The sequence below is a fragment of the Bemisia tabaci genome, chromosome 8 (genome assembly GCF_918797505.1).
Source record: "Bemisia tabaci chromosome 8, PGI_BMITA_v3".
Taxonomy (NCBI): domain Eukaryota; kingdom Metazoa; phylum Arthropoda; class Insecta; order Hemiptera; family Aleyrodidae; genus Bemisia; species Bemisia tabaci.
The window spans coordinates 7,662,543-7,679,554 of NC_092800.1; the positions used below are offsets into that span (position 1 = coordinate 7,662,543).

The window sequence follows — 17,012 nt, forward strand, 5'->3', positions numbered from 1 at the left end:
TCAATAATTTTACCGAGATATCTCGGTAAAATTATTAATTCCATAAATGGTAATTTTACCAAGAAAAAACTGGGATCAAATAGAACCCTGAATTCTTGGTCATTTTACCCTTTTCTTAGTAAATACACCGAGATTTTTTTTTCAGTGTACGTCTTTTTTTGTTGCTAAGGCCTGCACTTCCTGAGCATTTGGATACAAGAGTATGATAAGTATAACTTCAGTGTTGAGAAAAAAATGGTTTCCCGCAAAGAAAAGCTTAGTAAGAAAGATAGGTAATTCAAAATTGTTTATGAAGACAAGACAGCTTGGCACTCAAATGATGAATTTTCACTTGAAGGGCACGATTGAGGAGTTAGACGCAAAAACGGCCCGAGCTGGGTTCGGCCATTTTTGCGGAGAACAACTTTCCGATTGTCATTATTATGTCGCAAAGTTTCAATTTTTTTATACATTTTTTTCTAAAAGAAAAAAAATTCAACTCTCTTTTTCGCTTTTTTTTTCTTTTTTCCGTGCAAAAAAATCTCCAAGTATCAGGCATTTAAACACAAAATGTACTTCTCAAATCAGTCATTCTAAGCGACTATGGCGCCCAAGTACACCTTTCCTATTTCTGTTATTTCTCATTTCCGACAATATCCCTCTGTATATCAATCATGCCAACATGAACTTGAGGAAACGAATAACTTTTTTTAGGCCTCAGCCAAAGCTTTACCTGATAATATAACGAACTGTTACCATAGTGAAATATTTATTCAATCGCTATTTTGTGAAACCTCGATTTTGCCATACTCGGGGCGTTTTTGCACCTAAATCTTCGCCTGTTTGAGAGAATTAACTGGATCGCATCTAGCAAAACGGAACCAGCGCGATTACAATGTTGTACCTATATATGTTGCTCCTCCATAATTATCTAAAAATTCTCCTAGAATGGCAAATAGTTTTGGCTTCCCACCGAAAAATTGTTAATTTTAAAGGAATCTAATTGCGTAAATATTAACACTGCACACATTTAAGTATTTTTAAAAGAAAAGGAGACGTTGCATGATTTTGAAAACACTGCTTTATCGCTGGTTCATTTTTGCTAGAAGCGATCCAACTTTCATGTGATGCAAGTGTTGCCATTTCATCAAGACGTGCGTTTTTTATTCCATTGAAAGACGGAGAAAAATTAAATGTTGATTTCGCATTTATAATGTTAAAAAAAAAGTCCGACAAGTTTCAAATGCTGATTTTACATTTTAACAAATGCTAACGTAACTACCCCCACTGCAAAACGAGCAAATTTGAAAGTTATGTTAGCATTTTTGCAATGTAAAATCAGCATTTGAAACTTGTCGGACATCTTTTTAATAGTATAAATGGTAAATCAACATTTAATTTTTTCCGTGAAGTGCCAATGTGGCACCCGCGCGGCGGAGCGGAACCGTAGCGTCTATGACTAATGAGTGAATAAGTCAGAACATGTAAGTAGAGCGTTACACTTCCACTATCACCGTGAGCCGGGCTGCTTTGGACACGGACAAACTCACGTGCCTTTCCTCCGTATTCCCCTTTCATTCATATTTTTAACAACACCGCTTTGTATTTCCTTGTTTGGCATCCGACAACCCGACGTTTTATGGCTGTTGCCACTGGCTTAAAAACTGCCTAATGTACGAACCACAAAAAATGTTCCTTTACTTGGCTTGAGGTAGTTCTATCCGCGATGAGTGCTACAGTTTGGTTGGGTTGTAAATTAAGTATTCGGCTTCTTGATGGAGAATGCTATCTTCCTTTTTGCGGGATTGCGGATTACGTATATGGTTTCAATTTAATCCCAAATCGATTTTACGAAAAATAAAAGGGTACAAGTTTAAAAAAATACGTTAAGTATGAATACAGTATGACAAATATAATTGACCCACTGCCAACTGGCATCCATCCATACTGATTTTGGCTGCAGACAGACTTTTGAGTGAAGGTAGTCAAGGTGTACTCAATACTGGGATAATCAATACTGAGTATGGTAAATTCTCCCAGAACTTTAATTACCTCCACCTACAAGTCTGCTTGGGTCTGTTTACCATTCATACTTTTTTCCATGACATGCCTCCTAGAGAGCTGACTATACATATTATGAACCTGAGAATATCAAGTAAGCAGTACCATAATTTTGGAAATGTAACGTTTTAACTATCATTGCGATCGAGTGACTTTTCCTCACCATGAAGCATTCTATTAGTATTATCTTTTATTCAATTTATCTTCCCATCCCCTAACTTTTAAAAGGTGATCAATCGAACCGGACTGAAAAATTTTTCTCAGTGGACTGATACTCATTTTTGTGTAAATGGTTACAAATACCATACTCGGCAACCTAGCCCAGGCATTACAAACGTTGTACATAGTATACGCGATAGTAGGCCTTAGAGGGATACGAAACCAGGAGGAAAGAATTCAAAGTACTGCGTACGAGTTGTAAGTCATAAGTTAATCCGGTAAGGAAGCACGGGCCGTGTAGCGGAGCGCGCAACGGGCGCCGGCGGAGGGACACCGCGGCGGCCGTGGGTGAGGGCTCCGGTTGACCGACATCCAGTCGAGCGACCTTGTCCATTCCAGCTCACTCTCTCCGGTCCAGTCACAACACAACACTCAACACAGCCGCGGCTCAATGACCGCACTCCATGTTCTTGCTCCAACACATGGTCGCGGTCCCCGGGCTCTGGGCGAGTAGAAATGTCGACTCATACTTGGATTCATTGGACCACATTTTGCAATTAGGAACTACAATCTCGGGCTTATCCATAGAAACTCTTACGTGCGTTGTTTCTAACCCGAGCCTGAAATTTGTTCCAGTTGATTGTGAGCCAAAAATCAATTTGCGAAATTCTGGCGAGCAGCATGATCAGGGGCGATTCTCGCAGGTTTGCAACACTGTTTTTCCTGAATTCAAAGTCATTAAAAATGGACTGCATTTTGCAATACGGAACTAAAATTTCAGGGTTACAGTAAAAACACCTATGCTCATAGGGGAACCGGCGGCGCATTTGCTAATTCTGAAATAATCCAGAAGTTGTAGTTCCTAATTGCAAAATGTGGTCCAAATAATCGATACTTGGCGAGACAGCCCTCATCAAAAAGTATCGATTGGTTCAAAGAGATTCAAATACACCAAACCCAATGTTGCAACTAGAAATTATCAGCACCACACAGTATGCACTACTTTCCCACCTTCATATCAAAGAACCTGTTGCAAACTTCAGTTAAAGCAAAGAGAAAAGTTGTTTCTTGTAGAAAATGGCTCAAAAAACACGACGAGCGTATCAGGAAAGTCTATAAAGTACTTTTTTAACTTCACAATCTCCGTAGGAAATATGCGTTTTGTTAAGCTTTCCGCTTCAAAAACCGATACTTTGGCAGAGGTGAAATTTGCGTCAGAGAAATCGTTCCATCCAACACTTGCGCGCTAAGGTGCTACATAATACTCAACATGGCTAACGCTTCCTCGCGCAAATCGTGGGAAAGCATTATGGCTCTTTTTCAACTCAAGAACAGCGTAAATTTGATCACGACGGTTGATAAAATCCCGTATCATCACTTGTGTTTTGGCGGATTGGCTTCGGGTATGTTAAATATTGTGTAGCATCGTTGTGCGCAAGGGTTGGATGGAACGACTTCTCTTACGAAATGCTCGCACCTTTGCCGTAGTATCGTTTTTGAAGCGCTAGCTTAACAAAACGCATATTTCTCAAGCAGATTGTGAAGTTAGGAGTGTACACAAAAAAATTGAAGTTGATTTAAATTCTGGATGTTAACAAAGTGCGCGAGAACTTTAAAAATGCTGAATTACCCGCCGCAGCAGTTGGTTTTACATCTTGGCATTGCTAAAGTAACTGCTGTACCTGGTAATTCAGCATTTTGTAAGTTCCCGCACACTTTTTTAACATCCAAAATGTTAAATTTACTTCACTTTTTTATCGGTGTATTTCAGAGTTTTCCGATGGAATCTTCGTGATTTTTGAGCCATTTTCTCTGAGAAATAACACCTATTTTTGTTCTAGCTGAAATGTGCAACGGACCCACACAAAGGCGTGAAAAAAAGGAAATAAAAATCTCGCCAACAGCCCCGGAGAAACCAACCACACCTAAATCGCATCGAGCTCTAAGCGCAGCAATTCCCGCCGAACGTGAGGTCGGGGAACAAGGCCTCGCGGCGCGGCGGGCAGTCGCGAAAACCGCCTCGATAATCCTCGCTGAAACAACGATCAACGAACCGCTGAAAAGTTCGATCGGACGAGCGGTTCGGTCCCGTATGTTATGTGCAGGCGCGCGTGCTCCGAGCGCGTGCCTCGTGTCCAGCCCGGGAGACCCCCTTCATCGCTCCCCCCCCCCCCGTCCCCCGCGATTCCATCCTTGAGCCCCTCCCCCCCCCCGCTCCAAGAGATCCGATCTAACTGTACGTTGAGTAAATGGAACCGGGTTTCTTTCACAAACTCACAGTCATGTGTCGGATCTGGGAGATCCGAGCTATTCCTGGTCACGTGCCGCATGTAACTACCCCCCCCCCCCTTCACTTCTTCAGGATCGCCGACCAAGATTTACAGTGTTGTCGATCGCTGATATCTTATCCATGGGACGCTGTAGAGTATCCAATGAAGTACGTATTGCGGTATCGGTTTCGTTGACTGATTGATCCGACTAGTTTCAAGCCTTTTAAAAGTCAATGGATCGGCTCTAACGCATTGGAAGGAACAGACCTTTCAAAAGATCAGTGAAACGGCTTTAACAGAAAGGTAGGAACAGACCTTTCAAAACATCAGTAGAACGGCTTTGACAAATGAATCGTTGTAGCAAAGTATAATTTTAAATTAAGCTCAATAGCGGGGTTTAAAGGAGAAAGCGTATAAGTGCAGTTTTCGTTATTTCGAGAAATACGTGTTAGAAGTTTCGATATTACACGGAGCTTCATGGTGGAAAGAAAGTTCAATCTGACTTTTTGATGCTTGAAAACTGGAATTTGGGAGCAATTTTTTATCAGAATACGCAATTAGACAATAGTTTCACTTGAAATCATTGATACCTCAATTTTTTTAAAAAAAAAAAAAAAAAAAACTGCACTTATGCGCCTTGTCCTCCAAGCCCTTCAGTTCTGAAATTTAAACGAATTAGATGTCTACATAACGAATAATGTAATGTGTTCGTGTTCTAATGCATGTGTCCATGCTCTCTTAGGGACACATGTTTGAGCACTCACTTGCCACTTTCTAATCCAAACGTTTTTCTTTCATGGTTCACGGTTAGAAATTCTCAAAAGTTTTCGTTGGTAAATTGAATTTCTCTCAAAGTTCAAGCTCACATGCTCGGATTGTAATCCCATAGTCCACCACGAAAAGGGCAACACGCGGTGTACGTAGTACCTTAGTCGAAGGTCAAGAGGTTCAAAGCGAATGTTGAGGCCCACGTCTGCAGGGTCCGGGCAATTTTGCGTTACGTTTTGCGGTGAAACGCGGTGTTTTATGTGCAGCACGCAACGATATCGATCGTAGACAATAACTTTGGACAGTGTAACCGGCATTTCACGATCTCTTTGTTCCCGAGGTAGGCCCTGGTTACCCCGATCTAAGTACCCGCTCCACGATCGTAAACAACGGTTGCTTGTCAAACGCGCAAATTGCAATTTTTGTCCAGCGAAAATGTAGGACATAAAGCGAGCGTAAAAAAATCCTCGTTATAGCTGACAAGTATGACAATCAACTCATTGAAGTCTGAGAAATAATCTAGTTAGGTTTAGGTTAAACTAAACTTTTAGAAATCTAGGGTTTTCATGAACTATAAAAGTATGGTTTTCGGCTTTGTTTGGTAAAATAGAGGCATACTATCAAAAACGCGGACATCAAAAAATTATGTATTGATCGATTCCGGTACATCTAGAACTTAGATTTGCTTTATTTATTTTTTTTTCTCAAGAAGATATAGTAAGAAGACGATACAATTAAAATATTCAATTGATGACAAATATATATGTCGCAGGCAAATAGTAAAATCAGGCATTTTATCAAATGCCCAGGCAAATAGTCAAATATTCTAACTTAGATTGAAATTTTGATTCTTTTCCTAATTTCAGACAAAATAATTCATTCCTCCTGCAAGAAAAAATTCTCAGTTAAAAATTTGCGCGCACAATATAGTATTTTAAACAATTTTTAGCTCCTGAAGAGACACTTATCTTGAAATTTTCAGCATGTCGTAAAATACAGAATTTTTGGAATTTCAACATTTAAAAATATGAGAAGTAATTGAAGAGGAAGAGACAAAAAGAGTTCGTAGGTTTGATGAGTTATTTTTCCAAAAATAGTAAAAAATCGTGAACTCTTCGCCATAAATTCACAAGAAGTTTTAGACCGACAAAATTTGACTAGCTGCCTAGGCATTTGACAAAATGCCTGATTTCACTATTGCCTGCGACATATATAAATCTGGGTGACGTAATCTATGATCAAGCTATCCTTCAAAGATAAGGACGAACTATATTTTGTGAAACTCTACAAATGGAATAGCTTCTTAAGATATTAAATATCACTTAAACTATTTCAGTTGACTACAATTTGTGATCTGATTACATATAATTCTGCAAAAAGAGCCATATAATGTCAAGGGTCAAACGGCGCGGATTCAAACGAAATTTTGGAAAGATTTTCTGAACTTGGTTGGCCAGATCACAGCCACGAAACAAAGTAAGCTCAAAGCTTAATCAATTTCAGCATAGCGCCAGCTCACCTCAATTCATCTCTGTCCATTGTGGTCCAGAGAAAATTAAAAAAAAAAACAATGGACGCAAACCAAAATCGACCCGCAAATTACTTCGATATCCTTATTCGATACCCGCAATTAATTAACCAAAATATATCGCAACGATAGATCGACCTATCGATTTAAAGCGAGGTGCGGGTGGTAGGTGTGGCTGATTCCGGAGCGTGGTTTCGTGTCGTAACAATGCATCGATTGAGCCCAGCGCTCGAATCTCTCTCCATTCTTCCGCGCGCGGCCGCAGTTGCTAAAATTAGTAGTGAAATATTTGATTTTTGCATTTAAACAAGGTAAATTATGTGATAAATCAGGAGGTATGGCAACGGTGTACACGATTAGGCTGACTAGAGCTGCATAATTTGAATGGATTAAGCGATCTCAGGATCAGCGAGACCGCAGTCCGGGCGACTACGAAAATATACGGACGTGATGTAGAAATTTCATTCGAAACACACGATGTATGGAGAGGGGGGGGGGAGGTCCTGGAGAAACCTTTTTTTTTTTTTTTTTTTAATTAAATGTTTTGATTATAGCGAGTTTTATTTTAATAATTTGGGACCAATACAGTTTAGAATTTATGTTTATTGAAACAATATTTTTTATTTTGAAAAACAAAGTTTATGAAGTAGGAATCATTAAAGGAGGTTTGATTGTTCGTTTAGTTTTTAACCTGTAATTTACACTATTTACTAAAATATCTGAAGCAAAACAAGTTTTGTAAAGACGGATCCAAAAAGCAGACAATTCTTTTCAATTAATTTGTGGCTTAAATAAATGAAAGAAAATAAAAGAACTCTCCCCTTGTAAAAATTGGCAGTAGAATCTGTGTTCCAAAATACCATAGACCTACAGCTGGCTGTAAGATTTCCAATAGCTTCTATAGCCTACACAATTTCTTATAGCTTTTTATAGCCGATGGCGATTAAGCAACTCACAGCCAGGCGATAAAGTTTATGCTAAACGTCACTAATTACGGATGCTAGGACTTGGTGAGTTTTCGCACCACTGCTCTCTTTTTGGGCCGTACTATCTTGATTTATTTTGCGAGGAAAGCTCCGTACTTTTGATGCCTGCCATTCCTAATATATTAGAGCGCCTTCAGTTTCGTATGATACTGTGCAATACCTCTGGTGTGAAATAGTTGCTTCAAGCGCCGTGGCACGCTGCTGCGGTGCGGTAGGCGAGCAGCCGGCGCGAAACGCGCATTGGTGCCGACAAACGTAATAGGGATACTTCACGCGTTGTGCAATGCGTGAAGTATCCCTGTTAGGTTTGTAGGCGCCAGTGCGTCGCCGCTCCGCTTTGTGTTAGGCTCTAATATTTAATCTGGTGGAGTCAGCGGTATTCAACTCATGATTTTGAAATGTTTGCACATCCTGTGTGGATTATTCTCGTTTTAAATGATGAAAAAAATATTTATTGAAGGAAAATATAACGTGTGTTTTGTAAATATTAAAATGGTTCCGTATCAAACTTAATGATTTCCAAAGCACACGAATATCTACACAATTTCTTAAAGCCTTTTATAATCGATGGCGAAAAAGCAACAGTCAGGCGATAAAGTGTGAAGCCCGGCCATAGGAACTATAGCCCGCCTGCATAATTTTTTATCGCTTCGTGTAGCCCGGCCGTATGATTTTCTCCGCATTCAACAGCCAGCTATATGATTTTCTGTAGCCTTAATTCTTTAGCCGGCTATAAGAATTCCTATGGTATTTTGAAACGCAGCTCTTATCGCCAATTTTTACCAGGGCTCTAACTTCAAACATGTACCTAACTGTTTTTTTGAACCTACAATGTTTCTGAAATGCTTTCTTAAATAAACGGTGAGTAAAAAATTCTAACCGCGGTCCGGCTACAGCTAATCACTTTTAACTTAGCCAGCAAAAGTTGACCTTAAAAAGCGTCGGCACTTCCAAAATCTTGAAAGGGTTACGCAATCTCGTGAGAAGACGGGGTCAAAAGATTTGCCATCATAGGAAACGCCAGCTTCTTTTCACTGAATGCTCAATTAGGCACTTCGATCTCACTTCACGAAAACGACGGAAGTGGCACTAACTCTCGATAATGCGCTTATTGTATGGTCATTCCATACCGTTTTTTACAGCTCAATTCGTGCTAATGTGCTTTTAATAGCACCGAGCCGCTGGACTCAGCCTCTACTCGACCATTCCACTCTTCATGCTGACTGCTGAGTCACAAACCGCGCTACGGAAGGCATGGTTCAGGCCGTCGGAAATTGTATTATTAGACGCTTGAAAGTTGATTTTTACTTGATATGCACGCGTAAAAGATAGAAATTCCACTAAATTTGAGAATAAGTTACACTTTGATTAAGAGCGAAAGGAATGCGAGATATATGAAGATATGAGGAGGGGAAGATAAGTAAATTACATGAAATAATTTAAGGAGTAAACGTTTCAAAATTAGTACGCTATCACGTTCAATACCACAAAATTACACATTTTTAGCTTTCATACATGCAGTCTATGATGTGATACCATGAACTGCGAGGAAAGTACGAGTATTTTCGCACTTTTCAGTGCAGAAGTGAAAAGATATTCATTCGCGTTTATGGACGTAAAATTACTCCTAGATAAAACAATTACAATCCACGGTTAGTTATATTTAAGGCGAGAAAGTATTAAGGCCCTAACTTAACAAGTAAAATGAAGTGTTAGGAAAAACCTTCTTACTAAGTCCAGTAAATTTAAATGACAATTTTACGGTTTTGAGTACGATGTTTTAGCTATAAAAGTTCTAGTTCTGGACACGGGCAGTGCTAATAATTACATGAAAGAAATGGTATAGGTATGACTACATGCCAACCTGATTTTGGCCTACCTGATTTAGGTGCATTCTCAGAAAAAGGTACTGCAGGTAAGTACTAATAAAATTTACCATACTGCTGCAGCTTTTAGTTAAGAGTACAATGGATGCTATCAGATGGATTAATTTCACTCAAAAATCTACTCAAATCTGTTTACAATACTTTTCCTTCTTGTTTATAGTGCCAGAGACGTCTTGTTGCAATTCGTTCTGATTTGTTGCGGCCTCCCTCAATTGAAGCAACATTTCGCCTTACACTCACAGCCAAGGGCTAAGCTCACCTCACCGCTTTGAGAGCAAGAAATCAAAGTGCCTTCATTTTTCCATGTATGCAACCCGGACATCCATGAAGCACGAATAGTTGTATCAAGGCGTTATTTCCGATGTTACGTTCATTCTGTCCAACGAGGAATTAACTTGACGCACTCAGTTCAAACCCTTCAGCAATACACACTCATCGTTCATATTTTTCCGAGCAACAGATTTTACTTCCAAGGTTTAATACCAAACGTCTAAAAAGAATTCTGAACCTAAAGTCCAAAAAATGGTTTTCTTGCGAATGAACAAAGCTTTTTCGAAACTCAACTTTTATCATTGTGCATTGTGTAGACCCGCACGCGGCTTGCTACTGTCGGCGGCCGCCGCAAAATCGGAAAAAAGGGAAAAAGTCAAGTCATTACGGAAAACAATGGAGGCTAGTCTGAGAGACATGGCGTCTGAAAGTATTGCCGATCTTCCTCTTCAATAGCTCATTTTCATTCAACTTCATATGAAAAACCTTGAATAGTTTATGTAGTCGGGCAACACTGCGTTACCAGATGTGACGGAGACAAACCGTCGCGGGGCGCGCTCTCTGGCGGGCAAAATTGGACACGCACGATGTGCGCGCCCGACCGGCCGCTGGCACTGTCACGACTGTCCGATCAGGGTTGTCTGTTTGGATAAGAACTTAATGAAAAAATTGAAGCACAAACAAAACTGATTTTGCATGTACCAAAGAGGCAAACTTTTATTCCAGTTAGTTATACTAAAAATTCGTGCTTCAGTATTACACCGGAAGAACTAGTAATTTCAACCTATGAATTAAGCTGAAATGAGGATGCCTGAAAAATGAAAGAGGTAGCAAGCTCTATTTGGGTGACAATGCAGCTGATTTATAAATTAATTATGTATACAATTCTTAGGGGAGCAATCAACTTTCTAGACTAAGTGGAAACTTACGAAGCTTTTAAAAATTAAATCTAAATGCCGATTCCTAAGCGTCCATTTTTACCAGGTGTAAATGATGAGAAAAAGTTCTCCCTCTCCTTCCAAAAAAAATAAGGTTAGATTTTCAAAACTTCAAAAACCTGAGATTCCCCAATTTTTAAGGTAAGCTCGCGCTCCAGTTAAGAATAGATGTTCGACAGTGTTTTCTTATCACATATGGCTAGACCAAGGAGTTCGTCAGTTGTGAGAAGTCTGTGTCACACTATCAAACCTAGTCATCAAAATATCAGTGTCAGGTGTTGTGAATGGCTTATTCGATGACTTGGGCCAATCACATCACTTGACCTTGATATTTTGATGGAGTATTTTGATAGTGTGACACAGGCTATTGAGATGATAAGAGCTCAAAGGTCTGTTCCGTAAAAAATAATGCAGTGAGCCGGCACAATGCTGCGACGAAGGAGTTGTTTTGTGGGTGTTCTCTGTAGTTTTTCGGGATTTTTAAAGTCTCTGAAAATTTTTATTTCTTGTAAGCATTTCTTTTATATTTGTTTTATTTATGTATTTATGTGGCTAAATAAAACATTCTTTAAGCATTTTCATTGGGAAAATAAATTTAAGATGAAGAAATCACACGAGAAATGCATCTACAAAAGTGTAACATTCAGTTTACGAATTGTTCCGGACAAAGAATAGTACTAATAGGACTAATCATATCACTTTCAGGTTTCGAATTAATTGTTCCGAATTTATCATTTATTTGAAATTCCTGGGATATAAAATTCATTACAAGCGACCAAATCAACAATCAGGGAGAATAGTACTATGCTTACGTCGCAAAATTAAGATATAACCTCTAAACTGTTACCACGTTGTACGCTCCACTTTGTTTACGTACTTTGATTTGCAACTCACCACGTCTTTTCTTTTGCTTGCTCACTACGAAATCAAAACTAGTAAAAATGACTAGTTTTCTTTGTTTTAAAGGAAAGTGAGAATGATCTTTGGTTTCATGGTATTTTGCAGATTCTGAGAAAAATTTGTACGCATTAAACTGAAAGTTAGAAGCATACATTGCCTATCAACCTTGTTTAAGCTATCAATGAGTTTACTTCAATTATAAGTTTGTATTCACCTACTCATCATTTCTTAAATGCATATTTTCTCATGATGTTTTATCTCCTCCTGATATACTTAATTATTTCTTTCATTACATTCGGAACAGAAATTTGACTACTTCTTTTGACAGAGGATTGGCCGCTTCAGTGAATATGATACACTTCGCACTACTTTTGATCATTTTGGTGATTAGCCGACCTTTTGATGGCACACGCGCAGACTGGGCAGATGAGCAACAAAAACATCAAGCAAAGGCAGAACCGAGCTCCGCCACAAATTCTGACACGACGGAGGACATACTGCACCAATCCAAGGTTCAGTGATATTGATTTTTATTGAGGGGCTTGGAGGACAAGGCGCATAAGTTCCAATTTTTAAAAATTGAGATATATAATAGAGAAACTAAGGTTAATGCATATTCTGTGAAAATTTCGCTCGCAAATTCCAATCTTTATGCATCAAAAAGTCAGTTTGAAGTATCTTTCCGCCATAAGTATACACCTAAGTAGTATAAACCTAACAGGGATACTTCACGCATTGCGCAATGCGTGAAGTATTCCTGTTAGGTTTGTAGGCGCCAGTGCGTCGCCGCGCAATGCGTGAAGTATCCCTGTTAGGTTTTTAGGCGCCAGTGCGTCGCCGTGCAATGCGTGAAGTATCCCTGTTAGGTTTGTAGGCGCCAATGCGTCGCCGCTCCGCTTTGTGTTAGGCTCTAATATTTAATCTCGCGGAGTCAGCGTTTTTCAACTCATGATTTTGAAATGTTTGCACACTCTGTATGGACCATCTCATTTTAATTGATGAAAAAACAATATGTTTTAAAGGAAAATATAATGTGTGTTTTGTAAATATTAAGGTAGTTCCGTATCAAACTTAATGATTTCCAAAGCACACAAATTTCTACACAATTTCTCATAGCCTTTTATAGCCAATGGCGATAAAGTCCGGCGATAGGAACTATAGCCCGACTGTATACTTTTTTATAGCTTCGTATAGCCCAGCCATATGATTTGCTCCGCTTTCTACAGCCAGCTATATGATTTTCAATAGCCTTCTTTAGTCGGCTATAAGAACTCCTATAGTATTTTGAAACGCAGCTCGTATCGCCAATTTTTACCAGGGTCAACAGTGGTAATTTTAACCAACAATAGCGGTGCTTTTACTTTTAACTGGTTAATTCACCACTGGGTAATTCATAAAATACTTGTTAAAATATCACGGCTTTTATTGCCATTGATCCATAGCTCATTAACGTAGCCATATCTACGATGCTCACACATACATTTTTTTTGCTGTGCACATGAACTAGTGAGTTTTTAAGGCAATTTTGAGGTAAGCCTCTTTTGTTTCAGTTCATACAAAAAATTTAAAACAGTAAGGTAAACTACTGTGCTAGGGAAGAACGCCGTATGAGCACTCAGACGTTGCCAAATTTTCTTGGACAAATTACGAATTTTGGGTAAAGTTTATAGATAGTTTTTCCTCTGACTTTTCGGATTATTCTGTTTGAAATTTGATTGAAAGTGCGTCTGTAAATTTCCTCAAAAGTAAACATTTCCTGAGAGGAAATTTGGCAAGATTAGAATGTTCTTACGGCGTTCTACCTAGTGCAGCAGTATACATTGATTGATAACTTTAACGCGTGTCGATTTAATTTTTCAGTATCCCGTCCCCTTAAGTTCTGATTTCACCGGCATCCGTCGTAGCAGAGCTTTCGTCGACAAGACATTTTTTCTCCACGAATGGCTGACCCACCGACCGAAGTTCTGGTACGTGACCGCACCCCCTGGTTTTGGCAAGTCAACCCTGGCTGCTATGGCCGTCCAATTCCTGAATGCATCCTTCGAAATCGTAAACGGGACAGCAAAATTTCACGAGAAGCACAAGACACCTGCCTACGAGCTGTTTCAAGGAACAAACATCTACGAGATGAGAGACTTCTTCGACGAACATTTCCAAAACTACGTAGTCGTATACATTGACCTAGGTCCTTTGAGTTCGACAACTGAGGCAGTTTTCAGTCAAACTGATGATTTCAACACACAAGACTTCCATTTAAACTTCAGGATGGTGATAAAGAAAATGATGAGCCACTATCCATCTCTCCTCCACCACGAAAATTTAAATGAAACCGAGAGGGCAACATTCAAGGATTACTTGAAAGATGGGATGGATCCTAATCCGAAACCAGGTAAATTCTGGCAGAGTGCATCCCTTTTAATGAAATTGTTGAATAAATGTTTGAAAAAAAAGATTGTTGTTATCGTTGATTCTTATGATGCACTTTGCAAACCTGCCATGATTGGTGACCTTTCGTCTATAAGAAGACCATACTTCGCATCATACATTATTAATTTCAGCAAAAATATAATAAAAGATGGCCTTTCGACTGTACTGTACTTAGGGTCATTCAACACTTTAGAACTCATGCTCAAGAAAGCAATAGAAGAAAATTCAGAAAATCAGTTAACACGCCAAATTCAACACACGGACTTTTTTCGGGAAGAACGGATTGCGAAGTACTTTGGTTTATCAGCCCAAGAAGTTTTGGAGGTTTTGAAAAAATATTCCCTACAAGATGACTTCCAACTCTTAGACCATATGCTAAATGGTCACGCGGTTTTAGAATCGCCTCTTACACTTTTCAACACTAGATCTGTGTTTTTGTACGTTGCAAACCGGAATGCTACACCCAGAGCTCTCATTTCACCGATGACCGCAGAAATTTTGCACAACTTTGAGAACATGTTCGCAAGGCAGACTGTCAGCCATATAGTGACTGAAAGTATATTCGCAGATAAATCCGAGGTTCTGATGAAATATCAAAAGCCATTACACTTTACGAGGTTCACAAAATTTAAGCGTTTAGTTACTAACACTACAGGAATCGACGTTGAAGAGAGTTTCAAGGTAGAGATTTCTCTGTCGTTCATCAAAATTCTACAGTACCTAGGTTTGCTATCAGCCGTTCACGAAAACCTGATACCTGATCGTTATTTCTGTAATTTAAGAGCCTCTAGTCATTGTGATGCCGAATTTATGCTTGAATGTCTGTACAATAGTGGCAGCATCGAAAAATTCTTTAAAATCAGTGCAGACGATGAATTGGCGATGATTCGTGCTGTTGAGGGCCTTGCACCGACAAATGATTCGGTCCAAGCTTTAGGCAAAGCCATCCACAACATCGTGAAAGTAAAAGGGCCTGTAGCTGAATATCAGCTTAAATCTCTCATATACACATTTGCAAGGAAGGTTGCGACACATCACAGTGAGGAATTTTTGATGGAAGCTGGAATTGCAACCATTCCTGGAAATATGTCAGAATTAAACGAGAGTGGTAAACCTGGCGCTAATGAAAAAATTGACATAATTTTAGTCTTGAAGAATAAGGGATTAGGAGTCATAATTGCATCTAAATTCAACTTAAATAAAACGCCAGTTTTGAAAGAAAAGACAGATTGTAAATACTCGGAGGTATTCGACTCATATTCTCGCTTTTCAGAGTTTAAAATTAAAAATAAGATGTTGATTAAAATCTTCGTATCTCTGGGTAGATCAGTACAAATTGTTGCGGAAGTGGGGCACCTGAACGAAACAACTGGTTTGAAACACGTTATATTCAATAGTGCGAGTCCCCTTTAACATATATCTCAAAGATTAGACTGAAGTGCCAAAGACATTTATACGAAGGAATTTATACGATCCTGATCTTGGAGCATAGATGCTCACAGAAGCTATTATTTTAAAAATTATAGCATCCAAATTGAATACGGGCCTGTTATGATACTAGTCTGTCTTAAAAGGAATGACCGCTGGTGGATATTTTGACATATTTGATTCAAATTCTCGTTTTTCAATCCTCGATATTAAGAATAAAGTTACTGATCGGAATCTCTGTGCCAAGATATAAATCAGTGAAAATTGCGGAGAAAATGTTGTACCAAAACGAAAAATCTACGTCAAGAAACGTATTTATAAGGAAAGTGAGATTACTTTAATGTGGACTAAAGAGATTAATTTTTGAAAGCTTTTAGGAAATATTTCCAAAAGTAACATTTGTACATAGACTTTGACTTTGACTTTTATGTACATACTTCACTGCTGTAAATAGTTGCTCTTTTGAAAAAAATTGATTTCAACTCGCTATAAAGCACTTTTTATCTTACGATTTATCATTTCGTGCACACATGCTGTGTACTTTGCTGCCATATTAAGGGAAACGCGACTAATCTTACCAAATTTTACATGATAAATTATTTATTTTTGAGGGCATTTATTAATCATTTCTCATGAAGTCTTCAGAATCTCGAGATCAAATTACGAATAAAATTCTTTAAAAAAGTGGATAGAAAATGTTTTTCGGTGGTCCAGCAAATTAGTGTTTTGTCAGGAGACATTTGGGTACGTCATTCGGTTTATACGGCGTCTTTCCCAAAAATGGTAGTGTGAGACCCCGTTTTATGAGCCTATGCCGTATTGAAGGCTTTTCGTATCCGAGTTGATTATTAAGTGCGATTTTGTAATTGTTTTTAAAGATTTATATAATTTTTATGCGTTATGGAAGAGCATTTTGAAAAAAAAAATCGCTTTTAACATTGTAAATTTGGGACTTTTTTTATAATAAAAGGTATACAAGAGATGTACTGCCGTGCTTAGTAGAAACCGCTGGATCCACATAGGATTTTCATGTAGAGTTACGCGATTCTTCCTAACCACAGTGCCAAGTTTCTTTAAATAATAATTATAAAGCTGCCGTGCTAAGGAAGAACGCCGTATGAGCCTTCATACGTTGCCAAACTTCCTTCGATAAAATACAAATTCTCAGGGAAATCTCTGAGTATTTTTTCTCGCATTTTTCCTCGAATTTTATTTCCGAGCAGATTTAAATTATCTCCAATTTTCAAGAGGAAATATTCGTAACACTTCTTAAAAATGAACATTTTACCAGAGGAAATTTGGCAACTCGCGAATGCTCCTGCGGTGTTTTTCCTTAGTACGGCAGAGAGAGAGCAAGGATGATGCACAAAATTAGAATTGGAAGTCCTCGTTGAAATGATATCATGAAACCA

The 17,012-nt window shown here is 38.7% G+C and overlaps 2 protein-coding genes across 3 annotated transcripts in view; one reads left to right on the plus strand and one right to left on the minus strand.

The window, feature by feature from the left end:
* LOC109040905 (atrial natriuretic peptide-converting enzyme) overlaps window positions 1-17,012 on the minus strand; it is a 183,229-nt gene that overhangs the window by 16,190 nt on the left and 150,027 nt on the right.
* LOC140225299 (uncharacterized) lies at window positions 11,195-16,519 on the plus strand. Of its 2 annotated transcripts, none has more exons than XM_072303712.1 (3): window positions 11,195-11,353; window positions 12,050-12,257; window positions 13,606-16,518. In XM_072303712.1, the coding sequence occupies exons 2-3, from the start codon at window positions 12,096-12,098 to the stop codon at window positions 15,583-15,585; spliced, it is 2,142 nt and encodes a 713-aa protein (XP_072159813.1). In that variant the 5' UTR covers window positions 11,195-11,353; window positions 12,050-12,095; the 3' UTR covers window positions 15,586-16,518. The 2 variants fall into 2 exon arrangements, with proteins under 2 accessions (XP_072159813.1, XP_072159814.1); XM_072303713.1 differs by having other exon boundaries at window positions 11,198-11,353; window positions 12,074-12,257; window positions 13,606-16,519.